General features: G+C 44.4%; 1 protein-coding gene across 1 annotated transcript in view; it reads right to left on the bottom strand.

Annotated features, from left to right (window-relative positions):
- The window catches only part of ITPR1 (inositol 1,4,5-trisphosphate receptor type 1), a 165,916-nt gene that overhangs the window by 62,289 nt on the left and 80,833 nt on the right, over positions 1-22,794 (bottom strand). Inside the window, exons 35-41 of the mRNA XM_051627327.1 lie at positions 21,288-21,408; positions 20,482-20,666; positions 19,025-19,173; positions 17,912-18,023; positions 14,495-14,521; positions 4,362-4,397; positions 2,765-2,815 (exon numbers count right to left, since the gene is read on the bottom strand). Coding sequence (XP_051483287.1) covers positions 2,765-2,815; positions 4,362-4,397; positions 14,495-14,521; positions 17,912-18,023; positions 19,025-19,173; positions 20,482-20,666; positions 21,288-21,408 — 681 coding nt within the window. The remainder of the gene's footprint in view (positions 1-2,764; positions 2,816-4,361; positions 4,398-14,494; positions 14,522-17,911; positions 18,024-19,024; positions 19,174-20,481; positions 20,667-21,287; positions 21,409-22,794) is intronic.

The following is a 22,794-nucleotide window of genomic DNA, read 5'->3' as shown; positions in this document are numbered from 1 at the left end:
GCGGGGCCCCGCTCCTCGCCGCGCCCTGGCAGCACCCGGCACCTCCTGCCGACCCGGCGGTGCTGCCCGCACAACAGCTGCCAGGCTGTGTCACCCCGCAGACCCTGCCCCACTCCCACTTCAGGCTTCACAGGAACTCCCAGGGAGCCCCTAGAGAAGCTGGCGGCACTGCCAGCAGCGGGCAGACACACCAACAGCCCAGCTGGATGGACAAATTTTCCAAAAGTCCTTGTGCACCAAGGAAAACGGGGTATTATCCTTGCGGGAAGCTACAGCTCTGCTGGTGGCAGCAGCAGCACCACCCACCTGAGAGGAGAGCAAGGGGGTTTTCTGGGGACCCCAAAAAAAGAAAATCAATCTAGCCAAGAATAATCTCATACTAAAAATCTGTTAGGATGAACTAAAGTACCTTGAGGTGCATTCACAAGTGCTTGGCACTGATTTTCAGTCATATTACAAATCAAATCAGTTCTCTGACTACAGATGCAAAATGCCATTAACTACAAGGTTTAATGTTAGCTGTCATGCAAGTGAAGTCTCACATTTTAAAATTTCACTAGAGGCCTTTAAATCACAAGTAAGCAAATGGAACAACACAAATGTGCATTAATTGTCTCATACGAAACCCCAGCAGTGCCACAGCTTCACTGCGTTTGATACAAAACTGGCACCCACAAAAGGAACTGCAGAGAAATCCTGAAAGCTCAATGCACTGGAAAGACAAAAACCTGTCTGGAAACAAGCAGTCCTTCACCAAATTGCAGACCTGACTTCCAGAGGGAGAAGCGCAACATCCGCCTGCAGCTGGTCAGGGATGGCTGCCCTCCCTGCACGGCTGGTGCTAAGGTTGGGGCTCCCAACACCATCTGCTTCTGGCACAGCAATTGTAGATTAAAGCTTGTTCCTCTAGATTATTAGTGTGAAAGCTGCAGCACAGGAGCTGCATTTTATGGGATCAGATGGGGATGAGAGAAGTGGCAGGGAGAGAAGATATAAAATAAATGGGCAAAGAGCTTTCCACCAGCTGCTTCCCAAAGTCCCCCAAAGAAAAAAAAAAAAGGCAAGCTACAGTGGAAGATGATGAGCACTCTTCCCAGGGGCATATGCTTCCTATCACTGCTTGGGCCAAATGGTGAACATGTAGGAGAGGCAAGAAACTCAGTTGAAAAGCTCAAGTGAATTCTTATCCCAGAGGAGCCACTTTGACAGCAACATGAGAGTGTTTAGTACATGATGTAGTGCTCTAACCACCTTGCTGCTTCAGGTCTGGCAGGTAAGGAAGGCTGCATGACAGAACAAGGCCAAGCAGGAGAAAAAAACAAAACAGCAAAACAAAACACCAAACCAAACAAACCCTTAACATCATCTTTCTACATGGGTACTGATTAGAAAGGCAGCTTGATACCCATGTGAGCCCTAAGCCAAAAATCGAGTTACAATGGATTTCTCACATTACTTTTTTTTCCTTTTCTGTTAAACTAACTGGCGGTTGTCCTATCAACTGGCATTTAAACCCAATAATTTTTACTACTTACTACAAAGATAGCAACACCACAAGAACTGCTGTACAGTAAAGTCCACCTCCTCCTCCTGAACTGAGAAGGGTCTGGAGTTTTTCTCCAAACTTTCCTTCTGGCCCACTGTAGACCAGAAGGCAATTTCTGTTCCATGGTCAAAAGGGTCAGGGTGAGTAGAGAGACCTCAGAGGGAACTGCTGTTCTGAGGACAGACCTGCAGCACCATTGTCTAGAGGAGCTGTGTACCCAAAATAGGACAAGTAACCAGAAAATACCAGTGGGAACACATAAGGGGCATTTGTTGTTTCTAGCCTGAAAGTTGATCAAAGGCTTTGGAGCTTCAATACCACATTCACTAGCACTTCAAATTCTATCCGGGAAGAAAAACTTTGTTTCCTACAAAATTTTTCAAACCCACCGTGTTACCTAACAAGTATATGATCAAAGCAGAGGGGAGAAAAAATAAGTGGTATTTAAGAAATGTTGTAATTAATTCAGCTGCAGTGTTTGGCTCCAAAACAGTTCTTTTAACCATCACGTTACTGCTGTGCACCACTTTGATGTGTACAGTGTGCAAACAAATATCAGATGTTTGGCAGCAATAAGGAAAATCAAATATGCTCCCTCGAAACAAACCAACAGCATTCAGTTTCATCTGCATTCACCATCAAGGTCAACTAACAGTAAGTAGTATACAAACATTATTGTCCATGGATCAGTGAAGCAGATGCAATACACAACTCAGTTCAGGTGTTATAAAAAACCTGTTATCATTTTAAAACCAGAGAATTTTCAATAATGTTTAAGAGTGAAGCTGTAGGTTGCTGCTCTTCTGTTCCCAGCTATAAGAGCAGAAGAAATCAAGAAATATATTAATGACATTGATTTTGCAGCTTGGCTGTTCACAAAGGGGGAGGTGTGGCCAAAGCAGGCAAACTCCCCAAGCACTGATTAATCTCACTTCATAATTGCCTGACCATCACCAAAGGGGAGTGCCTGGAGAGGGTGAACAGACTAGACCAGGATCTGAGATTTAATTCAGAGCAGCCAAGCACTTGCTCCTTCCATGTAACCCCAGGGAAGGTGCTCCAGCCCCCCGTTCTGCAAGCACGGCTGCTCCTGTGAGACTGTCCAAGTGACCCACAGCAAGCAGTTAACCACAGAATCTTCTTAGGTGACTCACTCTTCACTGTTCAAAAGGAAAAGGTAGAGGATTAGTTCTGAAGGCACTTGACTGCTGTACATACCCTTCTATGATCCTCCAGTTGCCTCTGTGGTAGACTTTGATCAAGCTCCTGCTGTGCATGCAGAAATTTCATTTTAAAGCAGAACAACACTAAAGAGACACTAACATCTTTGCACTCATGGAAAATATTAAGGGAAGTCACAACTGAAAGCAAGGGGGAAGAAGAGGAATACTGACTGACAACCTGTCTGAACATCTGCCCTCATTTAGCTCTGGCAGTACTTAAGTCTGCTCTGCCCCCTCCAGCAGACCACCACAGCATGCACATACGCCAACACATCCTCACAGATTTAAAAAAACACAAAGTCTGTCTAATTTCACAGTTACCAGTAACACACAAGTCTTTAAGAACTCAAACCATGCATGCCCATGCACACATATACACAGGTACACACACAAACACCCCGACCCACTATATACACACTTCTGGAGGAAGTGCAGGTACTGCAACGTATCTGACTGTGGTCAACGAAGCTCTTTTGAGAGTGGGGAGGGTCTGACAACACCAGAGGGATTCCTGTTCCAATGCCACAGACTTCAGGGGGGTTCCACTAAACAGAGTCCTTTGGCACACACACGTTTTCAAATCAAATGTATCATTTCAGATATTAATTTTCAGGAATGGAAGTTCCACTTTGTACACCTGAAGTACGTTGAGTTTTTGCTGCTTTAAAGCATTCTGAAAATGTGCTCTATGCAAGGACCAGCTTAAACCAGGACCCATCTCCCAAACATCTCAAAGTCATTCTATGACCACTCAGAGTTTCAGTTTACATTTAAACAGTATTCCACAAAAATTACAAATACAAAAGTCTAAACCACCATAAATCACTTTTTTTTCTTCATGATTTCAAGACATATTTATAATCTTCATGTTTATATAGGTCAGAAAATTGATGGTGTCTTAGTCTTAGATTTCCATGTGGTTTCGCTTAGATTTGCACTGGTACAGCACCCAGTTGTGCAACCTACCAATGCCAACTCTGGATGTCCCATTAATTTCAAATTTGAGATTTCATAAATGCTTATGTCTTCATTTCAAGCAAATAATCTGTTTTATGTGAACTAATGTTGGGGTATCTCATACAGGTAAAGTACCTACATTTCCAGCTCCCTACAGAGCTTGTAACCTTGGAGATGTGACCATCAGCTGTTTCACTGTGGCACTTTAAATGGGACACCCAGCTGCTCTGGGATTGTGAAGCTCCCAGAACTTCTGACACCTCCATTTCTTCATCAAAAATTTTAAATACACGAGACAAAGGGATAATCACATTTTCTACTAGTAGCCAGAGAAATGAAATCTCATTTTTATAATGTAGGGAATTTGCGAGTAGACTTTTCAAACACTGCCTCCCTTAAAGCCATAAGGCAAATGGCTGAAAGGAAGAAACATTTGGGACTGGTTTACATAGTTTTTATACTATCATGCTGATGCTGTTACTGGATTAAACCACTTCAACAAATCTACTTATTTTTCACTAACACCACGTAGGAACACACATTTCACAGGGTTTTTTTACCAACAAGACACTCCACCAGGACTACTTCAAAACACCAATATTTGCCTGTTGTACAAATATAGGTGGGTGACACACCTCTACAGAGTTTTCCGTTTCTGGAGGTTGCGGCAGCTAGTTGAAAGTAAAATGCAGAAAAATTAGTCATTCTTCAAGAATCTCTCATCCCAACAGAAATCTAGTGGTCAACACTTAGGGGAAGGGAGCTAGCAAAGCACTTGACTTAGCTGAATCATCACAAATTACAGCCATAATTACTGTTTACACCCTCCCACCCACCCAGCTCCTAAAAGGGCTACATTTTGAAAATTTTGCAGGTATCATTTGAACATCCCCAACTACTCTGCACGAACACAGAGGCAGCACAAGCAAAAAGCTCCAGCTGCAGGTGCAAGGCAGAGATGCACTTTGGGGCAGCCTCTTCCAGCTGTGCCCCGGGATCTGCCACTCAAGGGCAAAAGCAGCACACCCATCCCTGGCAGGGAGGAGAAGAAGGAAGCCAGGGCTACATGCCACAGAAAGGCAGCATCCTGAAGTTTTAAAAAATGCTTTCATTGGATTCTCATCTATAAACATACTTTTCCCAAGATAAAAGATACCTGATACATCACCAAACATAAGCGACAAAATAAGAGGCTTAACAGCAACAGTTTTCCAAATTTAAGATGCAGATCATCACATTGAAACAGATGAAGACGAGCAACTTTATCTAGTCGAGCTTAGACATACAACAGAGACCTCAACATTCAAATGAGACTGCCTGTTTACTGTGGGTAAATTGATTTAACATCTCAGGAATAGACACAAAGCAATAAGGGGAGGACAATGCAGTGATACCAAGTCAAGGCAGCCCCTCGCTGCCCAGGTCTGCCCAGAGGGCACACGAACTAGACAGACAAATCAGGCATAGGCTGGAGAGCAACTGTGTTATTTTAGCCCAATACCCACTGCAGCCTGGGAGGGGCTCAGCAAAGTGAGAGGAAGGCCATGGGATCCAGAAGTCTATATAGGGAGAAACTGTGCTTCCCAGGAAGGAGCCAGAGGAGCAAGCACTTCCCCTACAGTGCTCCATGGGCAGGGGCTCCTTGGCCAGGAAGAGCTGTTCTCCGTTCTTCTCCTAATGGACTTTCCTCCTGGCTAATTCACACGGCCTTTGGTATGGCGTTTCCTTGCATTGTCACCGCTCTTGGAAACTTCACAAGCATGCAAACCATTTCTCTCTTAGCCAAACTAAAGCAGGGAGTGTCTCAGCCAGAGGACCAAAAGGTAACAGGAAGAACCTCATTTCTGCAGAGGAACACAGAGTTCCTGCGCAGCCTGCTTTGTCCACCTTCCCTGCTCCAGTCTGGACACTGGAAACACCGGATCACATCATTAGGGAGTCTGGGCACATTGTTCTGATTGCAAACACCGTCTGCACAACTTGCTTCAGAGCAAAGCAAAAAATTCCTCCATTCTTAAGTAGACAGCAGCAGCAAGGAAACCATGCACACTCCCCCGGAGGGGAAATGAGGTACCTTCCTTCCAGGGGAGACTGGAGCTGGCAGCTCAAGTGGACTTGACTGCTACAAGATAACGTACTGGACTTTGGATTTCAAATGAAAGCTTCCTTACACCACAACCCCATTTTAATCAAACACATCTGTATATTTTGGGGCTGAAAACCAGCACAAAAGGATCAGCATGAAATGAGTTTGATCTTTCCAACTCAACTGGAGAAGGAAAAGTTCATACTCTAGCTAGCAAATTCCTGTACCTTGCCACTGGAGCACAGACAGCACGTCTAAACAGATCAGCATGTTTGAACCAGCTCCACGAACTCATCTGCAAGCAAAAGCTACTGCCCTTGGCAATGTTCAGATGGATCATTCCCAATAAGCATGGCCTTCAGCAATCTTTCAGTAAGAATATAAACTCCATATACTGAAATTGTTATTCTTTGAGTCAAAACAGGTTAAAATAACAAAGAATTATTGAGCTACAGTTACTGTGCTACACTTCGCACTATCCTGTGTGCTGCAACAGCAAAGTATCAGCTAATGCTTCACGAGAAGGACTGAAGAGGGTGGCAGAGCAGACAGAAGCAGTCATTTCGCTAGAGTTCTCGTGCCTCCCTATACCTCAGCTCTCCATCTAGAAGAAAAATCACAGTTTGGGAGATGAAACAAGGCTATGGAATACCAAGACACTTCACTTAACAGCAGCCAGGCGAGTGCCACAGACACAGTGGTCAGCTTTTAAACTGGAATGTAGGGAGTGGCAGGGTCAGAGAAGACCCTTTTTGCTAGCAACAGAAAAAGTTCCTTTCAACTAGCTGTGCAAAACCCCTCTTCCTTTGAAGTTTCTGTTCCCACAAGACTGGCAAATAAACCACTTGTCATTAGCTGTAACAGGAGAATTACAATTTCTTTGACCTGTTGGCGACCGTAATGCTTCTAGGAACCATTTCCTCAACACAGATGGCATATGCTTCCCAGAACGGTCTTTATCTGACTCAATAATGGATTAATCCACCTCAAGAACCACCAAAGCAATTGACAGTTCAAGTATGAACCCATTACACCTCAACTTACAAGATAAGGAAGAGGTTTCTGTCATTTTCTTTTATGGTTTTGAGGAAGGTATGAAAGTTTCATTTTTTTTTGCTTTCAAAGCAACAATTGAGATGAGAGTTGTCTAATCCTGACTTTCACAGAAAATTCAAACAATTAGCACTGTTCTTAAAAAAGTGGAAGTGGTTTGAGGAAATGCAGATAGATTTTCATTCAGGTGTAAAGCTTTTGAATAGCTTTTCTCAATTCTTTTTTTAAACTCAGCTATACAGTAAACATCCAGAACACTGAGAGCTGAAAAGGTCTGAATGGCATTCAAAAGACAGGTGGAGATTCCTGTCCAATTAGACTGGGTCTGCTCAGAACAGTGGCCTCAGAAGAACAGGATGGAACACTTCTTGTATCGTAATGTTACAAATGGGTGGGAAATAATCTTATCCAAAAAACTGCATGTCTGTGTGAGCACACACACTAACACTTGAAAAAATCTGATCCTCTTTAGCCTCACTGAACTTTGGAATTTTGACAAAGCAATGGACTAACCAGCACACCTGCAAGCACAAACTTCCTTCACTTCAGGTCATCTCCAAGTCCAAAGGATTGAGAGGTGATGGACCTCAGACTGCTTCAGTTCCTTCTGCAGGCTGATGCCATTTTCTAAACTACCACACATCTCCTTCGGGTCATTTTCCAATCAGTAACTAAATCGGATACAAAGGTACTGAGCTGATGCAAGGCAGGAGTAAACTGACACCTGGCCTGAGAGGTCGAAATCAACCCTGAGTGTTGTGAAGCAGCTTAGTCAACCTAGATTGATTTGGCTCAGGAGAGGAGCAATGGTGAGAATGAGATGCCCCTGTGCTGAGCAGGAAGTCGGGTTAAATTACTGAGGAAGTCCCTTCTGGTCCTGAAATCTGGGAATTCAGGGACCAACCCAACTCCATGCATATGACATCCAATTATCGGGGGATAAGGAGGAGAGATTTGGCATAGAGGAGGAAATTAAAAGGGGGAATACAACTACAGAGTCAGTCAACCAGATATCACATCAAGCTTTTGATAGCTAGGTCATATATCCAGATGCAAAGAGCTCCAATAAAGATCTCATATCTGTTATTCTGAAAGCACTGCCCATTGCCTCAGCTCTTACATTACCATTTCCCATATCAGCTAGAGTTCCAGTGAGAATGGCTGTTTAGATACAGTCCTGGAAGTCTCTTTCCACTTTTTCCTTCCTTTTTCTCAAATTATCCTCTTTTCTCTGTGAAATACATCCTGTCTAGCTCTTACTTGAAAGACACAGAGCAAAAGCACCGCCTGATTCGACTCATGGCAAGGGACGAGAGCACAAATTACGTTGCTGTCCTTCATAACTCTTCCATAATACCAGAAAATCCCACGTAGGTGACTGGCCTGCCAAGTCTCCTTTGTAAGGCCAATGCTGTTACCTTGCAGAACCCAGAAAAAATTTGGATGGGAAATTTCTAGCCTCTGCAGATGATATGTAGGTGTTTGTCAAAAATGCATTTGACTTGCTACGGGTAAGTTTCAAGACAGAGAGGAATAATTGGGAACCAAGAGCCTTGAACTGCTTTGACAAGCTTCCCACGTTGCAGTTTGCCATTGTAACAGACCTGCAGCAAAGCTGCCGAGCAGTGGATGTATTTTTAGTGACGGAGGATCTCACACCTCCATAAATTAAGAGGCAGCAGGAGATGTGGAGCAGCACCTTGTCCTGGCACAGGCTCCTCCAAGCCCTGCAGCATTCCCAGCCCTCACAGAAGACACATGGGATTTGTGGGGGGCAGAGGCAGCCCCCCAGCTCCCACCACAGCTCCCTTGCTGGTTGGAGCAGCCACACACTTACACCCTCGCCCGGCCGCTGACGCGCACACCCGGATCGGGAGGTGGCTAAATGCTTCCTCCCCCCTTATCTCAGTGGGTTTGCAGAGACTTTGTGCACTGCCAGACAATGAGGTGGGAAATTTGGCAGAAGGGCTGTCAGTGCCTGCACTGAAAGGTCACAGAGTTCTGCCCACAGGAGTGCCTTCTCTCATTTTCCAGAGTTTTCACTTGAGAAAGCATCTTTTACTTGGGCTGGGGCTTTCCTGGAGTTAGAGACCTTGGTCTGCCACTGACCTTTGGTGGGAGTGCCCTCACTTGCTTCTCTTTACATCCTCAACCATGCAGGTCTTTTGCAATAACTGACTATAGCAAGAACCATCTTCAGCATACATTTTACATCAGCAGTTTTAGTTAACTAGTAAGATAGTAAAACTATTTTTTTTTTGGTTACAAATAACTATAAGAAATGTTCCAGTTTCCATTTCCAAAGAGCTCACCAGTTCCAGTTCGTGCAATAAAAATGGTCCAAAAATTGCAGGATTTCTGAAGGGGAAAAAAAAAATATAAGGCAGCCCACAAAAATTTATGAGAGCCTGCATTTCCTCTGCATGAGACATAACAAGTGAAGCACTGTCTAAGTGCAAAATACACAAGAGGAGTGACTGTGGAGTAAGCTATCTCTACCAGGAAAATAATTGCTTCTCTCTCCAGCACTCAAGAGGTTAATATTTTCCAACTCCAATCAGAAGATGCATAAAATAGCACGTATCATGCACCTAACTCAGCCATTGTAGTTTTAGTTTATCATTGATAAAGAGCATGGAGAAGGTTACTTTAGTCAACCCCTTTGAACCATGATTTTCAGTTCCCTTTTCACCTCCTTGAAACCTCAAGACCAAAGTGAAGGGGTTAAAAAAAACCAACAACCCAAAACCATACTGAGTGGGTCTGCAGGTGTATTTTGCTGGATACTTTATCAGCTGCACAAAGAAGTGACACTAGTGAATAAAATTAGCTAAACCTCACCAATAAGGAACAGGGGGTTTACTTAATTCAGGTCTTTTTTAACTTCGAATCAGGAAAAGGATGAAATAATTACAAGGGAATCTCCAGGTGCTTATAGTTTCACTGGATTTGGTCGTTTCAGTGTTTACTGGCCCCTGCCCCAGCCCTTGGGGGGGTTCAACAGCAGAGCAGCCCCTCAGCGCCCTGAAGAATGAAGGCCAGGTGAGCAGCGTGGGCTGGCAGCGCTGGCAGCCCCAGAGGCTGCGGGCAGCGCCCGGCACAGGCTGCGGGCAGCTCCCGGCACAGGCTGCGGGCAGCGCCCGGCACAGGCTGCGGGCAGCTCCCGGCACAGGCTGCGGGCAGCGCCCGGCACAGGCTGCGGGCAGCGCCCGGCACAGGCTGCGGGCAGGGCTGCCAGCCCCGGGGCCTGTAAACATCCACACAGCATTTATTGGCAATTACCGCTGAAGGTCACACATCAGCAGCGGGCCTGGATTCCAGGAAAAAAAAGCTGTTCTTATGTAACTGCTGCTTGAATGTTGGCAGGTGCCCAGCGGAGCAGCTCACTGCGATGTGGCTGGGAGGGGGAAAAGGAAAGGAGAAGGAAAAAAAAAAAAAAAAGAAGTAGGACATCTCCCAGGCACATTCAGCATCCTGAGCATGCCACCTGCAGGTCAGCACTAACGCTCCTCTCCTTGGCAGTCCATAAAACATTAACGTGTTTCACTGGGATGGGTGCGTTTTAGCGGCCAGGGCTCGCGCTGCAGGTGGAAACTGGGCCACGCTGTCCCCAAATGTCTCCCCAGACCCAGGAGGCTGGATGGGAACATCACTTCACAAACAGAAATGCCTCAGTGGGGAGGGAGCTGTGCTGAGCTGCCCTGGACCACAGGGAACCCACGGTGGAGCTCACCATCTCAGCCTCAGCTGTGAAACGTCACAAAATCCATATTTCTGTCATGCCTGGACCTTTTAGTGGATTGAAGATTGATTTAAAAGTCAATTAAGCTGCTGTGTCTAATTACAACTAGGGTTTAGTTATCACTGTTGTGTAAAGATTCACACTTGATTGCATTTGAAAAAAATTCCCCTTGGTCCTGAACCTCTTTTCAGAGAGACCACCTAGGCAACAGCTCCATCAAGAACAGGATCAACTGCTTACTGGTCTGTGATCCAGAGCAGCTCAGCCCAAGGGTCTTTATAGACAATGCACCAGTTCCCCTGGTCTTTCCACTTTCTTTATTGCTTGAGGAACCTGCACACAGCCAATGCCAAGGCCACCTTACTGTGCTCTTGAGCTGGGATGAGATCCCTCCAGCTCCCAACACTTGCCTGGTGCTCCAGGAGAGCCCAAGGAGCCAGAAACATAGGAGCCCTGACACAACCCAAAAGACAAGCTCTGAGCACACAACTCCCCAAGATCAGAACAAAATTCAACACAACCATGCTGCAAGTAAGGCACAAATGAGGTGCAACCTGGTTTACAGTTTCCAGTGGGTTTGGTTTTCTATAAAAAACCCCCATGCTTCTCATCCATCATTCAAGGTACCTCTTTGCTGTTTAGTCTCAGGCAGCCCGTGCCAAAGGTCTGTGCACTTTTACAAGTTTACAGGAACCCAAATGTTTTGAAAATACTGCAACATGACTCTCATTCTTAGTGTATCCTAATTTCTGTCCCCAGAAGAAAAACCTTTTGCACAAATCCTGCCACAGCAGCAGATGCTGCAGAGCTCAAAAAACATCTACAAGAGCATGAAGATGCTATTGCCCTATTTCTGCTAGACCAGCTCATGGTTGGTCCTCAAACCACACCACAAGATGTTGAAAACTAACACCACACAACACAACTTCTCCCCAGAAAGCTCGTTCCATCCTGTCCCTCAGTTCCAACAAAAAACAAATCCCAGATCAACCCCTCAGCAGAAAGCATGTGAACTGGGCCAGCAGCATCAAACCCATACTGCCCCTTCCTCTTCCCACTGCAGATTCTCCAGCAACCCCCAGCTCAGCCGGCAGTGGCAGGGGATGCTGCTGACCTTGACTCAGGTCTCAGTGCTCACCATCCTTCCTGTTCTTTGGGGGATTTCCTACCCTCGAGGTGAATTCCAGCATTATTCACCCAGTTAACAGGGCACTCCCTTTCTTCACTCACAGAAACATTAAGGGGGACTGGAACTAGCTGGTTTTCTAGCACAACTTTCAGCAACAAATGCAGGGACCTCCTGGCACTTTTAGTCTCTTTCATTTGGACCCCACCACTCACAAATTACCTTGCAGTCAGTCACTACGTTATATAAATCAGCCTATGCATACAGTCACATAAATACCATGAAATGATGCCATAAGGCAACTACTTTTAATAGAGCTTTGCCCTGAGGAAATAAGGAGCATTTCAGCTGATCAGAAAAATCAAGTTGTCATCAGAAAAGGAAGTTAATAATTCTACTAATAATGGAGATTTCTGGGGCTTTTTTGCCCTAAATGTTTGCAGTTTCCAGGGTTGACAAGGAAAAAAAAAAGTCCAACCAACCAAGGAAAACCCAGGATTTCCTTTGAGACTTGTCAGTCCCATTGAATCCCTTTCTACAAGCAGACAGTGCTGATGGTTATATACACACCTCCTCCCTCCACGCAGTTGCTCCATCAAGGAGCAATAAAGTTCCTCCATTGCAGCCTCCAGACCAAGTCCTAAATTGCTCTGCATGCTCTGGCTGATTTATTGCAGGCAAAGACAGCACATCACAGCCAGAAACTGAAGGGGAAAGTTTCATATTATGACTTAATTTGCAATTAGACAATTCAAGTTTGTCTGAAGTTTCTCCAGGATAAAATTATATACATGGATGCTATTCTGGGATGCTGCAGCCTCGCACCACCCAAGGTGTCTAGTGCCTGATGGAAATGTTCATGTGCTACACCATAACTTTTCAAAAACAGGGCACGCTGCTGGTGCAGACTGTGCAGGTAAGAGAGGGGGGAAAAAACTTGGTTTATAAAAAAGAGAAAATATTTACAGCAGAGGTTAGACACTACAGCACCTCCATAGCTATATAATACTAACAGTTCGGTGTGGAGCTTGGTGTGACTTACTAACACAGGTCAGAGAAGAAAGTCACAGGCTAAGAGAAGAAAATCCTACCAAGAAGCAGAAGGGTGAATACTCTGACCAGTCCAGCTGAGGGTTTTCTGATAAAGAGCTTTTTGTTGAAGCTGAAACTGGTGGTGGGATCTCAGATCATGACTGGACCTTCTACTCCAGCCTGGAGAGGGGACATCAGCACAGACTGGGATGACAGTGACAGCATTGACCTGCGTCACAGCAGGGGCCTGAACAGCCCAAACCAGAGACTCAGGTAAAAACAAACCAAAAAAACCCCACAACTTGTTTGTTCTCATGAGGAATTCTGCTCCTTCCCTTCTCTGAAAGCCTTGCTGAACACAGAAGACCATCCAACCCAACTCTGGGCCATGTGTACAGTTTTTGGTTTTCTTCTGTGATAAATAGTTGGGATTTCAAAACCATTTCAACAGGCAAGGTCTTCAAATCTGGTTTTTCAGAATTAACCTATCCAGGTGAATTCAGCTGATCAACATCAACAAGTTCAACAGAAAGCAATTTATGGCATATTTCATGATCTGCTCTATTGAATAAAGAGCAGTAACATTTTAAGCACTTTAAGTAGTTGAATTTTGTTCCAAATAAAAGGCTGGCTTGGGAGAGAACACAGGAAGCAATGCATAGAGAGGAAAATATTTCTTTTTTTCCTGGTATTTCAGTAAAATAAGGTGCCAGTCAATCACCTTTTCCATGATTTGCATATGCTTATGCAAAAAGAATCTCAAATTTAGCACCCACATGTGAGGGTTTTTTTTAAGCTGGATGAGGAAGTTGCAGGAGCAGAGACAGCTCAGCTCCCTCCCTCCACCCCATGCCCAAACCAGACACACTGCTTTTTAAAAGTCCTCAGAAAGCTTAATTTCAGTTAAACTGAAAGTTCTCCCTCAAATATGGCTTTTCCACCTGTAAAACAGCTACACAGAGCACAAACTGAGCCCGGGCTGCTGCACAGCGACTGAGGCACGTTTCTGACGGTAAGAAGCTTTTTGCTCAGACAGCTTCAGAAGTCAGTCACTTTCATAGAGTTACACCACATGGCTTTCACAACACATCCGAAGGTTTTACGTGGCTTTATACACCAAACCTTGACTAAGCAGCAACAGGAAGGACAGTGAGGTGCTGTGATGAACTGCATGACTCTTACCTCTTTCAGTAAAGCCAGCAATTCGCTTTCTGTGTAAGGACCCTGCCACGCTGTGCCCTGGGACCTGAGTAATGGCTAGTCAGCAGGTGGAGACACCTCATCCAGGGTCTCCTCCAGCTGGCTTTTGGCAGGTTCTTCCAACTTGTGTGAATGCCATGAAACCCCAGGGTTTAGTTTTGCTGAAAGTGTCTGTTCACCGATGACGGGGTAATCGTGGCCAAGGGCTAAAAGCTGACATCAGCTGATAGTGCAAAAGCACTCGGATCTGGTCCTAAACTTCTTGGGATCTACTATGGCACCAGGTGATTTCAGACTGCCAGAAATTATAACTACATTTGGACTAGTACTCCAAGTAATGCCATACGGAATTAGTTATGGTAACTATTCCCAGCGCAGACACACGGCAGACTGGAAACTCAACTAATCCACCGACACAGGCGTACAAATCGGAAAGCTCAGTGCTAGAGAGACAGCAGGACAGATCACAGGCTACTCATAGAACAAACACCATAGAAACAACACTGTAGAAAATAAAGAAAATTAAAACCTCAGCATTATCCAATTCAATGGTAATCTGCCAGGAAAAAAAAAAAGGGGGGGGGGGAAGAATTGAAAGCAAGCGTTAGTAAGAGAAATTGCAAATAAATTTCACGTTAGGATCTTATAAATCATTTAACACTTAAATGCTGCAATCCAACATTGTGAGTATTTTACAGCTGGTGTGAGTAACATCTGCCTAGGATGCAGTGGGTTAGGGAACTGACTCTGCTGGAAGAGCTGTGCCAGGAGCTGCAGAGGCAGGATGTGCCCTGCCTTTGTTCCTGTGCCAAGGGACGAACCACGCGGGCTGGCTGACCGAGATCCAAGAACTTCACCCTTGGGCATGAGAGTCAACACCAGCGTGAGCAGCAGCAGGAGAGCAGGGGCTGGATTTCCAGTTTGGGAAGAGAAATGGAGTTTTAAAATATAAGTCCTGCAGAAAGGAGGCTAATCATCTGGTAGGCGCCCAGAAAGACGTGTATGAATGACATGTTTCAGCAAAGTAAAAAACTTGGGTCTAGCCTACACTGTCAATGTAGTGAAGCTTCCTGCCTATTAGATGTACCACAGTATGCTACCCATCACTGAGCAAAGCTGAGCGTGTGCCAAGACCAGGAGTCTTTAGCAATATGGAAAACTTCGAGCCTTCCCACGAGCTTCTGTACATCTGCTCTCCCCAGGGATCCTGCACGCTGCAGAGGAACCCCAGCTGGGTAAGGACAGCCTTGGCCTGGGCTGGTGGGAGTGGACAGCACCGCCTCCTCACCCCCCCTTCTCATCTCCAAAAGGGCCAAGCACAGGGGCCAGGGGGCTGTCGTGTTCTGGTTATTGGTGCTGGAAGATTGTGAGAGGAGGAGGAGAATCTTTTTATAAGTCAGATTGTTCCAGCAAGCACCACATGGTATTACAGCAAAATCAGACGCTATGCCAGAACTTCCACAGAGCTCTGCTGCTGAGCACTGCTCTGAAGTGGCTGCTGTCAAGTCTGTGACATCCTACCTACAAGCAGCATTCACTTGCCTGCTCCCTGTGCTGGTCACAAGACTTAAATTTTGCCACCTTTAAGAATGCAGGGACTCCAGTACCTAAGAGTGGGTGCAAAAGGGTTTTTTCCTTCCTTTTTTGAACTCCAGGATGATGTTAAAAACAAAAGGTATTGCCTTTTAAGTGGTGACTAAATACAGTTATATGAGTCACAAGGGAGAATAAATACAACTGCACTTCTCATAGCCAGACAGTAAAAGCTGTTCTACTACTACTAGCAGTCTATTTGTGAGGAATCAGCTGCTTTTTCATATTCAGGAATCCACTTCACAGGCAAGCCTGTTCTTATCTTGCATTATGTAACTTAGCTCTTGTTCCCAAAATTAATGTATTTTCTACACTCTGAAGATTTTGAGAATCCTGTGGGGTTCTCCATGGTCTGAATGGTGCAAGTTATGTTAACTGCATCTTCTAGAGATACTGCTTCACCCAAGTGGGCCACATAAAGTCTGAGGAACTCCTGTAAATTAATATCTGTTTAGAAAAATCTGAGTGGTATACTGCATTTAGAAGAAAAAAAAGTCAAAGACCTCATTTGGGTTTTGTTGGTGATTAATATATATACTATATCTAGTATAGATCATCCACCTTTTTTATTCCTTGAGGTGACCTTGGACAGTCTTTCTTGGCTGTTTTAAGAGGAGAACGTACACTGATCTGCTAACAAAGTGTAAACCTAAATCTATGATTCCACTTAATTTTTACACCCCCGGCGCTGGGTAACAGGAAATATCAGCACTCTGCACTTGTTCAGGAGGATCACCTAGCCCAGCTCCCTTCTGCAGGAGCAGACTAACTTCTGCAAGCTACAACCAGTCCCCTTCCAGATCAGACTTGTACATTGCAGATATCTTTGTAAAGGGACCTTGAGGTGAGGACAGAAGGTCTCCACAGGGCTTCACCTTGTGCTGTTACAACCCAGCATGTGACACTGCCACTGCAGCAGAAAAGGACAATGTGCTGAAAGTTCAATTGCTGCCCTTTCCAACTTCCCCTGCCCCCTTCTCATGCATCTCCTGCTTTCTTGCAGCTGATCAGGACATTCCCCAAAAGCCAATGAGTTTACTCAAAAGTGCAAAGGGAAAAAAAATCCTGAGGTAGGAGACAGCAGGTCTAGAGCAGGGAGATGGGCTGGACCTCTGGCAGCCAGGAGGTAGTGGCAGCACGTGGGAAGAGCATTCCCTGACAGGGCAGGGAGCACAGCACGGGCCATGCCTCCCCTTGGGGCATTTTCCCAGGAGTCTTCTGCTCACCCAGCCCACACCCCTGCAGGTGCACACACACATGCACTCAGCCTCCTGCTCCATATGCTCTCCCTCCTCCAGGTCCCTGCCTCTTGCTGGGCTGGCAGCAGAGCACTACAGCCTGCTCCTTTCCATGGCAGGCAGCCAAAGCAGAGGCCATGGGTGACAGCCCAGCTGGCTGGTCACCCTGCTGGAGCTACTGGTTCCTCTGCCTTCAGAGCCTCCCTTGTAGCTGCAGCTATAGCTAGAGCAAGAAAGTATTATCAAACTGTCTGACTTCTAAAGCTTCTGCCTTTTAGTGCTGGTGAATCTAGCACTATGCAGCAACTGTAAACCCTACTGCAAGTGAGAACTGGATATGAGACACCGTCTGCTTCCAGGCACAGGCTCCGAGCTGCAGTGAGTGTCCTTCCACAGCACTGCCCCCAGTCCCAAGTGCCAGCTCTCAACTGCTCTTGAGCACCTTGACTGGCAGGGTGTATGGCTCTGTACACCTACTGTGTGCCTTGGTAATGCTCTGGATTGCTTAGAAATGCATGATTCCTTAGACTAGGATTTTGAGCTTGACTGTAAGAATGCCTAGATACAAACACGCATGCACAACTATACTCTTCTGATGCAAACAGAGAATAAGTCTGTACCTACAAGAAAAACTTCTTCTCAACAAGACAAATAAGTTGTATACAAGGAAAGGGAAAAACATATGGGTGGGTGTACAGACATTTCCAGTCTATAATTCACAACCAGATGATGACAAAGATGTATATAAATTAAAATATAAAAAAACCAGAATATCCTCTTGTTTCAAGATTATGTGACCTGATGAGGAGTCACCTAGACCCAGAGAGCAGATAAAGGTTATATCCTATAAAAAGATAAGGAATGAGATACTTTTACAGTGCCAGCAGCCACAGGAATTAGACTTAAACTTGCAAGTCTAAAGCAGAAGAGCAACAGAAACAATCATACCTTTCAAATTACATTTGAAATTATAGTTGACTAAAAATGCTTTGTTCCTGATCAAGTACAGAAATACTTACACATATAAAACACAGCTTGAAAGAGCAGGAACTTTATTTTCCTTTGCTGATTAAGAAAACCAGTGTTTAACACAGAAGGATAAACTGTGACATTACCTTTTCTCCATAGCCTCTGTCTTTGGTCATCATTTCCCTGAGCGTCTGTAACACTTTAATACAGAGTTTCTCCTCGTTCTCCTCTAGCAGCTGTTTAGTATGCTTTATTAACCTGAAAATAATCAAATCAACCACAGCTCATTTTAGTACTAATATTCTAAAAAACGGGATAATATATCCATGGCTATCTTAATTGGTTTAAGCTGCAAGCAAGTTCTATCTTCATACCACTATATAACCGTCTTGGGAACATTCTCTCAAGAGCAGTATTTAACCAGCTACTAGAGGCTTTGGTGAAGCTGTGAAGTGCATCCCACCTGCAGCAGGACAGCCAGCTAAAACCCTCTGACTGTGGGCAGAGAGAAACCAGGGGAAGGGAAGTGGGATTTAGGACTTGCTGGTCCTCCAGAAGAAACGCTTATTAGTAAGAAAAAAAAAAACAAAAAACTTATTCCCCATATTGCTTTGTTAAGACATACTGAGAGTCCTGGATAGTGCACTCAGAAATCCATCCCATCCAGGATTTGTCACTCTGGTACCTAGTTTCCATAAACTCTCTATATAATCCACCCCTCCTGGAGGTGATCTGAGAAGCTGGATGGATTCTGCTCTGAATGGCCCTCTAAATGTCCTTGTAATCTTTCTTTTCCTTCTCTCCACATTTGGACAGCATCTGCATTGGGTGAGACACACAGTAACTGCCCCTTCTGACATACTTGCCCAGCACTAAGTGCTACAAGATCAAGTACCCTGCAGATATGACTAGGGTTGAAGGCAGGAATAGAATAACAGAAATCAGCTCAAACATTTGTACTACTGATCAACTCTTGTATCCCACACCAAATACAGAAATTTTTAAGCACCGGCTGTGAGAGCCTCTCAAGCAGTCTCTGCCTACCCCTCAAAAGCTTTTGTTGTTGGGGTTTTTCTTCCCCTCCCTCCAAGGACAAACTGTATCTACCATACCATGAGATACTGTACTTTACAAGTATTTCAAAGCATATCAAGTATTTACAAAGCTGGGCAAGAGGGCACCGTTCCCCAGGGCATGGGAAAATTAGGAAAAGGCAAAACAAAGACCCTCCCAAGAAGACAGACTTCAAGACAACTTACTTGCAAATGAAACCTCCACTTTCACACTTCCTCCTTGCATCTGTGTTCTCTGGGAAAAGCAGTTCAGGCCTGTGAAGCACATCCACCAGTACTGACAGCTCTGCCTGGACCAGAGGACGCAGGCGATCCTCTAAAGCTGATACTATGTCCTAGAACACAACCATTTTAAACAAACATTAAATACATCTAAATATACATGTAAATAACTTTACAAATCACAAAAGGGGACAGGACAATTAGATCTGTCCTGCCTGGATAAACTAAAGACCACAGAGTTTTGGTCAGATAAGATATTCAGATTTGTTGGTTAACATCTGTCTTTGGAACAGCCCTGATTTCCAGCAGACCCCAGGTTAGTTTCCTGACCCTTGCCATCTTTGTAGGTGCTCTTATTGATATTGGAGACAGAGAAAAATGCAGCTTCATAGCTGCACTGAAACTTGGTGCCAAATGATTGACTATTAATGCTAACAAACTGAGAAAAGAGTAGTAAAGTTAGAATTGTGCAAAAAATAAAATAATTCCCTTTTTCCTCGATGTCTGGAAAGCTGTAGCTTCATCCTGGCTCAAACCAGGACAGCTACCATAAAAATAAAACCACATTTATCCTAATACTTAAACAAGCAGAAAATATCAAGATAACAACAAAGCCAGAGGGGAATTTTAATCAAATTGAAATGGACAAACAGACAGGAATGGATAAATAGGGAGAAACTATTGCAATGAGAATGGGTTGGGCAGTGGTTTTATGTAACATAATACAAATTTAGAGAACTGTTTGCCAGAAAAAAGCTTTTGACCAAAAAATGAATCTTCAAAGGATAAAGGCATCACACAAGATGATGAATTTCATTTGGTGTAAAAAAAGGCTGAACTGTCTACAGATCTGAACATGGAATATAGCTGTAATACATCCATCCTTGCATCTAACACAAAGCATCATGTTTCAATAGTCTTTTTAGCAAAAAAACAGTATGGGAATGTACACACTTTGCTTCATCAGGGAACGACTGTGGCTGCCACTGGTTCACAAGGAACTGACACACCTGTTTTCAGATCTGCAGTGGCTTCCAGGCATCTCTTGTTGTACCGAGAGCCTTGGGGCTCAAGGAGCAAAGCACTGGAGGACTTTGGAAGGCTGTGATGATCAATAAGTCATGTCTTATCAAAGAAGTATTACTAATGGCAGAACAAGAATACTTCAATACCACTACCTGCAGATATCAACCTCTCCTAGGATGAGCATTTCTATTCCCATTAGCTATGCACATTCAATTGCCTGTCTTCATACAATGGTTTACATTCGATTTCACTACAGTATTAGTATATTGCACACCAACTAATTTGATTACCAAGGAGTTAATTTCCCAGATGTCTTTGTGCTTAGTACCTTCCTCCTTTTGTGTGGGCATGCAAGTGAGTGCTTATCAAAGGTGGAAGGGGTGCTGTGCAGTCACCTGCAATCTTTCAATGATGTTCCGATAGTCCCTGGAGGCGGCGAGCACCGAGTCTCTGCGGGCAGCATTCCTGGCTGTCATTCGCCAGTTCATGGCAGTCTTCTGCACAATGTTGTGGGATTTCAAGAACAGATTGTTGACCTGACTGTCCAAGTCAACAGGAATTGCAATTGCACGGCTTTTTGCTGCAACAAGCAAAAGTTGGTGAGAACTGACTCCTTCAGCCCGTGTATCACAGCTAGTGCAGGAACAAGACAAGCTCTGCTTGCAGCTCCTTCTGCAATCTCCTTGTGTGCACTTTAAACAATGCCATGTCCCTGTGTAATGGGTCAGGCCTCTGTGTTTAAAGGCTTTCTTATCTCAGAGCTGTTCACTGCCTTTAAAGTGTGGGAGTAGGAATCTGTCCTTACACACCCTCCCAACATCTGCTAGCACACATGTAGACCTACCCAGCAGAATTTGGCCTCAGTATCCAGTACGAATTACTCTTCTTGCTAGTAAAAATGCAGCAAATCACTGGGAGGAGTGGCACAAAACTATTTCCCTGCTGCAGATCAACAGGAGTGCAGAGGGTTTTGAGGATAAACAGAGAAAGCACTTCAGGTTACAGTGACAACACCTATTGCTCAACCATGACAATATATCAACATAACTCTGGCCTTGTTCTATGCCCTGACTCCGAGTTCTCTGCAAGCAGCACCCATGGGGAGCAAACTGCACTTTATTTTTGGAAGGATGACATGTCAGCAGCAAATATTGGATGACCATGTTTGCAGCAGTTAGTTCTGATTACACCCACTTCTTACCTACATCTGAGAGGACCCGAATGCAGCTTTCCACAGATGCCTTTTGGCTGGGCATCAGCCAGTTGCAGTGGTACACTCTGAACACGCCCTGCAGCAACTGCACAAACACAGGCTGGCGAGTCTAGAACACAAGGGTAAAGAAAAACCAAACTCATCACACCATGCTGAGATGTATCAGCATCACCTCGAGGTAACACTGGTTACCAGCTTGAGCCATGACTGCACACCAGTCATTTCTAACTGGTCTGCATCCATGTGTCAGGCAACTTAGCACTGTAGACAGCCTATCTACCACAGAATCAGCAACTGAAAGGAAAGGGTGGGAACCAAGGCTGGAAGGGAAATATTAAACGGGCAGCTTCTAAAGCATAAAGCCTCAAGTAATTGAAGCCTGACTAAGCAAAGGAAATAAGCAGTCATCTTCATCTGTTTAATCAGAGTTATCAGCAAACCTGGCATACAGGTATTCTTTTAGTGTTGACCAGGAGCTGACTCAATAGCCCACAGGTAAATGGGACTGTGCTCCTGGCTAAATGACAGCAGAGCTCCAGAGCTGAAACCTCACCATTTCAGGTATGATTAGCTGCTTTCCAATTGACTGAAGAAACCAGATGTGTGTTTGTTGCTTTGAACACAGGTACTAGTTAGTGGTGAACACTACAGCTGCTACAGAGTGGGTTTTAGCCCCATATTTCACAAAATTATCTTCCACTACAGATCAGTGGGATACTCCAACACACAAGAGCTCTGCTCTTTCATCTTTGCAACAGCCCAAAAAATATTAACAAAAAATCCCTGCTTGGTTTGTTGTGTTGTGTTTTTTTTACAGTAATTACAACAATTAATTTATTTTACCTGTAGAGAAAGGAGTATTTTAAGTATTTCAAAGGAACCTACATTGAGAGGGAATGCCCCGTGTCCCTGTGCCTACTGGCCAGGTAATGTTTCTATCAGCTAAAGTAACTACACCACAGTGCAAAGCCCACAAGATTTACAACTACTGAAAAAATACCTCTTTTATTCTGGTCAAGATTAATGCCTGTTTGTAAGAAAAAAGTGGAGTTAGATGAAAAAGCCAGATGTATTAGGTAATTATATCTATTAGATCAATTAATCAAATAACATCATTATTAAATATACAAAAGGAGAATCAAAATTCAAGAAACAAAAATTACTAAGAGGTAAATAGCTATTATCCTTTCTAGAAATAAGCCAAACACCAAAAGCATGGCAGACTGTAGTATTCTCCAAGGGCACTGAAAATACCTGCACTTTTGGATTTATGCCACCCACGTATTCCTTTCAGTTCAAGTTTAAATACTTTTCAGTCTTAAAAAGCTTCAAAGACATTTCATTTGCTTAAACTAGGTCAATAAATCAAACAAGAAATTTATTCCATGATCCACATACCTCCAGCTCCAACTATGAAGGAAAGCCTTGGGCAGCAGCACCCTTAGGATGCAAATGGGCTAAACAGTACTTGTTTAAAGGGGAAAGATTTTGGACA

The sequence above is a fragment of the Apus apus genome, chromosome 9 (assembly GCF_020740795.1).
Source record: "Apus apus isolate bApuApu2 chromosome 9, bApuApu2.pri.cur, whole genome shotgun sequence".
NCBI classification, from domain to species: domain Eukaryota; kingdom Metazoa; phylum Chordata; class Aves; order Apodiformes; family Apodidae; genus Apus; species Apus apus.
This window is presented reverse-complemented; position numbering and strand designations above follow the sequence as displayed.